The sequence below is a fragment of the Leuciscus leuciscus genome (genome assembly GCF_965113295.1).
Source record: "Leuciscus leuciscus genome assembly, chromosome: 3".
Lineage (NCBI taxonomy): Eukaryota > Metazoa > Chordata > Actinopteri > Cypriniformes > Leuciscidae > Leuciscus > Leuciscus leuciscus.
In genome coordinates this window covers 15,181,021-15,187,933 of record NC_138727.1, presented here as the reverse complement: position 1 = coordinate 15,187,933, position 6,913 = coordinate 15,181,021, and the positions used below count along the sequence as shown (strand labels likewise).

The following is a 6,913-nucleotide window of genomic DNA, read 5'->3' as shown; positions in this document are numbered from 1 at the left end:
TTTTGTGCATTAAACTATTTTCAAGATTTAAATAATAAAATAATAAATATATATTTATTTTTTAATGATATATGGAAAAAAAGTAATGCTATATGAAACATATTTAATTACATATGACAAACATCTTGGACATTGTTTTAATGTTTATGCAAATAATGTCCAGTTTGCCATTGTGCAAAGTTTTTTGTTTTTTTTTAAGTAGTTGATCTTAAATATTGAACCTGTTATTGTAGCTGTTTATTTATTACATTTTAATTATAGAATCTTCTTCCTTTTTTAGACTGAAAAAAAACTGGAAACCTAAAATGTGCTTCATGTTGTAACATCTAAATTAATTGATTTTATTCAAATAAAAGTGTTATTTAGCATTACTTAATCAACCTAAATATATATGGTTACACCATATAAAAAGCTAAATGTAAGTGTCAGATAAAATACTGTAGCACTTTAAAATGAAAATATCAGGTAATCACCTTTTAATGAAAATGAGCTTGTTTTCTTAAAACACTATAATAAATAGTTTGAAAATAACTGTTTATACTTTTGAATACAAATATGCAATTAGACATGTTAAGATACCTTTATTAAAATCATAAAAATCATTGTTTGTATATGTATTGTTTGTTTAATTCATTAAAATTCCTAAAAATCTCCCATAGGTTTGCAGTTCTGTCAATGTTATCTGGATATTATACAGCTGAATTTCAAAATGACTGATTTTTTTTTTTCCCAATGAGCACACATATAGCATATAGGCCTATTCCTCAATGAAAAAGAACTTCCAACATCGCGCCAAAAGACAGAATCTTATTCAAACATCATTTATTTCATGATATAACTACATATTAAAATAAAACATGTACATATATAAATTAAGGACATATGCAGACGTATTTACAGAGCAGCGTGTTGTGCATTGTGTAAGCTGAAGGCATTGTGGTGTGAGTGCCCGATGAAGTTCATGTAATGATGATCGAGTCCCTGAACCGGTGATAAGTATCCACTGTGCTGAGACATCGCTGGATACGCGAGCGTGGGGCTCCGCGTCGAGCTGTGCCAGGAAAAGTGTCCGGGTGGGCTTTGCTGAAACACTGACTCGGTTGGACTTGAACTCTGGTACTCCAGCTGGCACAGAAGGTCCGTAGGGTCTGGTGAGATGGTACCTAACGTGCCAAACACAGGCTCGGTTACGACTTTGGACTGCAGGAACGCGAGAATCCGTGCGTACTTGGTGTCTTTGGTCTCCATTCGCTCCACGGTGGTCAGGTAGTGAACGAGGTTCTTCATGCACTCGTGATAGCCGTAGTGAAAGTAATTGGCAAACTCTGTCAGCAGTTCTCCTGAGAAAACAAAGAACCTTATTATAAAATCCATAGAAATTCATCATGGGAGACAGAGCTTGATATGATGTTTTGAAATTTTATATTTTTTTTCTCGCGATGTGAACGAGGAATTGTATTTAATTTGTTCACATTTTTACTCTAATTTGTTATTTATTATTTATTCGTGTTTCTTACCCTTTTCTCTCCCGCGCGGGAAGTCTGCGGAGTGGAGCGCGCGCAGATACTGCACCGTCATTTCCAGGATTTCTGCTTTCTCGAGTTTCCCAGAGTTCTGTTTTAATACACAGGTTTTGTTAGTCATAACATATGTGCATTGTTATGTATACAATCAAGGCAGTCATGAGCACCTAAAAGACTTAAACTCATTAAAAGTTTCAGTTGCCCACCTGTTTAGCCAACGCCATAGGAACTGTCTTTCCCAGCTCGTTTAGACATCTGTTGATTCGGTCTCTTCTTCTTTTTTCAATGACCTTGTGAGAAACAGGAGTTTTCTGTGGGAAGGGAACATAATAAGATGAAAAATAAATTAAGGGAACAAAAGTGCCATATCACCCAAAACAAAATAAGCATGGTTATATTGGATAAGTTTAACTTGATAAATATAAAAAACAATCAACGGATAGGTAGTTACATTAATGAAACTCGGGAGGATAATCTATTCGGTCGATAAAATATCCTTCAGTAAGTTTTACTTGATTAGCAATAAGTTGTGAGTGGAGATCAGCGCCGCGCTCTGCTTCCCTGCACGCGCGCAAAACATCTATCCGCGGCAGGGCGTCATTGAAGGAAGCGCTTTTACATCGCAACCAAGTGCAATAATATAATTAATTTCTTTAGAGTGAACCACTGGCTTACATTAAATATAAGACCAGGAAAACCAAGCATTCTAGCACTACAGTAGGCCAATTCCGTAATGATTTAGCCTATTCTTAACTGCGCGCAACCAAATGCTGAAACGATTGTTTTAAGTAGGAAATATTAATATTATGCCATTCTGAAAAAAAAGAAGAAAAAAAGAAAAAGAAAAAAACAACCATCAATCAGTTCTAAAAAAAAAAAAAAAAAAAAAAAAAAAAAAAATTAGAATCATTGAAAGAGGCCATCGTCTGCATGCATCGTCTGGCATCATGTGTGCGCCACCAAAATGTCCACATACCTTGCGATCCTTCATCTTTGACGCCATCGTTTGGTAAAAACTAGGACAAAAATTATAGTGAAATTGTGAAAATATTGTAGCTAGACTATGTACGCGCTCCTCTTTCTAGACGCTTCGGACTGAGATGAGCTGACTGGAGGCAGCCGCTTATAAAGCGCTCGCGCATTCATGGCCCTAAATTATTCCATAGGATTAAAGGCGAGCTTTTGGTTAATGTGTGCACTTAGGATCAGTTAAAGAAATAGTAAAACCTGAAGCTGTGGGCTAGCGGGGGGCAGACCTATTTTGTTAATCCACGTGGCCTATCTAAAGACACGTGATGGGTTGTAGAATATTATTTGCATAGTAACAGGCCTTGCTGGATGTGGCTCACGAGCGAGCGCAGAGCGCGCAATGAAAACAAAGCCCCTGGAGCAAGGCGTCTCTTTCTGTTCCACGTCGCGTTTCTCACACGATCGCCTGTTTATGGGTCTCAGCAAGCGATCTTAACTTCCATCCCAGGCCCGTCTCAGGTTTAAAGCCTGTCTACTGTTATTATAGTAATTAAGTAAGCACATAATAGGCTGTTCCGCCGAGTTCAGGGGAGACCTTTTGGAGACGGAGTCCCCCCGTTTGTTCGCCGCGTTTCTCACACGACTTGGTGACACGTCCATCTTTCATGGGCTACGGCCGGGTTTTTGTTTACATTCTCTAGTTTTGTTAGGGGCCTCGGCAGGTGTGGGGACCCGGCCTGGCACACGAGCGGCCCCTCCGACCATGTTAGAGACTCCAGCCGTCTTTGGCACACGAGGGTTACCCACCGCTGGATTCCCTTCAGAGGGGCTCAATTTGTATCCTATTATCCTATAAGAAAATGTCTATTGAGCGGAATGAATAGTTTCATTGGCCTAAATTTTAATAATGCAGTGAAAGAAAAGAAAAGGAGAAATAAAGAAGAATGCAGCTGGTCCTGACGCGCATTATTCTCCGTCACCTGCGCCTGGAGACCCCTATTCATTTGCCTAATTTCGGTCAACTTAACAAACTTTGGAAGAAATTATTCTGGTATTGTTGTGAAGGGTGAAGCTTTCTGATCGAATTAACAGCATGTTTTGATCCGGTAAATGTCATTAGAAAGAAAGAAACAATCGCGTATAGAGGGGTCTGGGTAACGCGCCAAGTGGAGACGCCAAAGCGCAATTCATGCCACAGGGGACTTTTGTACCCCCACATTGCTCAAGTTTGTGCCCAACAAAGGGCATTATTTTATACTTGAATACATTTCATACAACAATTGGCTGTTTTCATCAAACATATTTTCACAGCAAGGTTAACAACAGGTTTATTGTGTTCGCCCAGACTCCCAGACTCAGACTTCATGCGCCAAAACGCCTGGATCTTCTGCTTTTTTCACTGGGAACGTTTTAATCCTGAAGGTTGGCTACGCTTTAAAGTGTGATATCGTGTTGAATCGTGGAGGGAAAAATCAAAGATGTGAGGATTTTTTTTTTTTTTCTTTTAAAGAATTCAAGCTCTTTGGAAAGCCAAAGCAATGGAGACTTTTTAATACTATAGCGCGCAAAAGAAAAGCACCAGTGAAACAGACTAAAGCATAAAATCCCATTACTTTTTATTGTTGAATTTACCACAACATTTTATGCAAACTCTGTGGAGCCGACACAACAAAACGTTTTAACTTGCTTTCGGATTCTGAAGTTCTGTAATGTGACCATTTTTAATCTGTTTTTTGTAAACGTGTGTTGTGCATTGAAGAAGAGCAATACGTCAGCGGAATTTTCTCCTATCACAATATAATTTAATCGCCCAACATTACACCAAACAACCCAGTACAAAAAGATTAAAGTATTTTAATATCTTGAGAATAAGCTGATATGCTGCATACATGTTTGTTTTGTGGAAGAAACTCTCCAAGAAAAAAAATAGACTGCACAAAGCTGGAAAACGTGAACAGAATTGCATCTTTGTATACGCAACAAGTTCATCCCATATTTAGTGCTGATATTTTTTTTCCCTCTCTCGATAAGAAGACTATAACAATAATTATATTTCTCTAATGCCTCATTTAATTTTTACACATTTCTGATGCATTTTGTTATAAATTGCGTAAAATACGTATTACGAAACTATTCTATTATCAAAACTAATATTTATGATCATAATATTCCTCAATATCAAGTGTAAAAACTACACGTTTTTATAATAATAATATTTATGACAGTCATATTTATAAGCTGCAAAACGTTGAAAGTCGTAGGATTTTTTTCTGAATGACAAGATTTTATTAATTTTTTTACTTACACAATGCTATTTAATGCTATAAAGTCATAATAATGCAATTTTTTTAACTACAGAGCTACAAAACGAACTAAAATAGTTTATTTTAAAAAAAGTCTTTCTAAATGAGTTTGTATCGATAAAAGTCATAAACTCTCCTAATTGTCGTATCAATGTTTCATTGCTGTGGCATATAAGAGTTTAAAGCTGTCCAAACACGCTTCTGTATGGGGATCCCAGTCTTAAAGAGAGGCTACCTGAAAGCTGAACTCTGTCTGTAAGGATCTGTCCATGTGAAAGAGAATTAGAGGAGCGCAGTCATGCATGTCACCCTGATTACAGCAGTACAGTTCGCCTTATTTCCCAACCAACCTAAGACTTTTTCACAGACACACTAACCAATCTGGGCTTTTTCGGACAGGAGGGGATGCTTTCGCTTGTGTGAAGGGTTGCTAGGGCAAATCTTTTTAAGAGTGATTAAATAAGTCCTGCCCTGTGCTACTGCCTTTACACTTTTCTTTCTCTGGGTATTTTGAAACTTCAAATAGTCAAAGCATCACTTTTTTATCCAATGTAATGTTTTTATTTATTTAAATAATTTATTGTATTGGTTATTTGTTTATATATATACATACATACATACATACATACATACACATACATACATACATATATATATATATATATATATATATATATATATAGAGAGAGAGAGAGAGAGAGAGAGAGAGAGAGAGAGAGAGAGAGAGAGAGAGAGAGAGAGAGATGACCTTTCCAGAAGTTGATTTAAAAACGAACTGTTTTAAAAAAAATCCTCCAAGATGCCTTTTGCATGTTTATAAATAGATTGAAAGCGCCATCGTGTGGAGAGATGAACAAATAACAATAACACGATTGACAAAATCACGTCGACTTCAAATGTCTTTTAAATAATTTTTAATTTTAATTAGATCTATATAAGTAACGAGTATTTATGTATTATTGTTATTCGTAAGACTGTTTGGTTCAGACAACATTTATTAGTTTAATTAGCTCTTTTTAGTTATCTATCAGCTATTTTTGTAGATGCAATTCATCTGCAAGTACAGGGCATACTACACCCACTATAAACATTTGTCCAGTAGCACATTTGCGAGATTTGAAATTCCTACGTTGATGGGAAAAAATGTTGATCCTCCCGACGATGTGTTGTCATGCGAGAGGCGGTGACCCGTGGTGACCCCGGGCCAGAGACGCACACAATCCTTTAGCTTCGCGCGCCACCGTGAGTCTCCTCTGCATCACTTCACACGAGACACTCTCAGCATTGTTCGCGCATCACAATAGAACATCCTTAAAATTCAAAAAATATTGTCCAAAAATACAATATAGAACTAATCACTTGATGATTTAAACTTTAGAAACAGCTTTTCTTGTTTTTTCCCCCTTCATAAATGTAGCCTATCTTAAAAATAAATACTATGATTGAATGGCGCCCTCTTGCTCACTAGCACGTTATTGTCATTTACAGAAGTACAACTAAATGCTTGTTGAAAGAAAGAAAGAAAGAAAGAAAGAAAGAAAGAAAGAAAGAAAGAAAGAAAGAAAGAAAGAAAGAAAGAAAGAAAGAAAGAAAGAAAGAAAGAAAGATGCATTTTGGTAACACTTTATTACAGTGTCCTTGTTACACCAAACCCTAACCCCATGGTGTGTACATGGCCTACTTAAATGCATAATTACACTGTAACACGGACACCTAAAATAAAGTGTAACCAGAATATTTAATTAAAGCTTTTTGTTAGACTTCTCAGATCTTGTTCATTCTTAATCAGCACATTTTAGAGTTATACCATAAATCTACTTTTTTTCTTGTTATTATTAAATATTTTACAAATATATGTTAGTTAGACGATTAGTGTTGGTGGTCAACAAAGAGGAATATTTACTGATGTGCAGTACACACTATTATAGAGCATTAAAATAACAAAATAGTTTAAAATAATTATATACTAGCCTAATTAATAGAGAATTTTTAATAGAGTCATTAATTTTATAACTCATTTATTATACTTAACTTCATGATGCAAAAAAAAAAAAAAAAAAAAACAGAGCTTCATTGTGTCATTAGTGAACATCGCAGTTGATCACAACAGTGCGTATT

The 6,913-nt window shown here is 36.0% G+C and overlaps 1 protein-coding gene across 1 annotated transcript; it reads right to left on the bottom strand.

Annotated features, from left to right (window-relative positions):
• Positions 1-894: 894 nt before the first annotated feature.
• Positions 895-2,669, bottom strand: helt (helt bHLH transcription factor; the record flags this gene model as incomplete). Its single annotated transcript, XM_082163290.1, is given in 5 exon segments — positions 895-1,340; positions 1,518-1,614; positions 1,730-1,834; positions 2,500-2,595; positions 2,598-2,669. Coding segments are annotated over 5 exon segments (816 nt in total).
• Between the last annotated feature and the right edge of the window lie 4,244 nt (positions 2,670-6,913).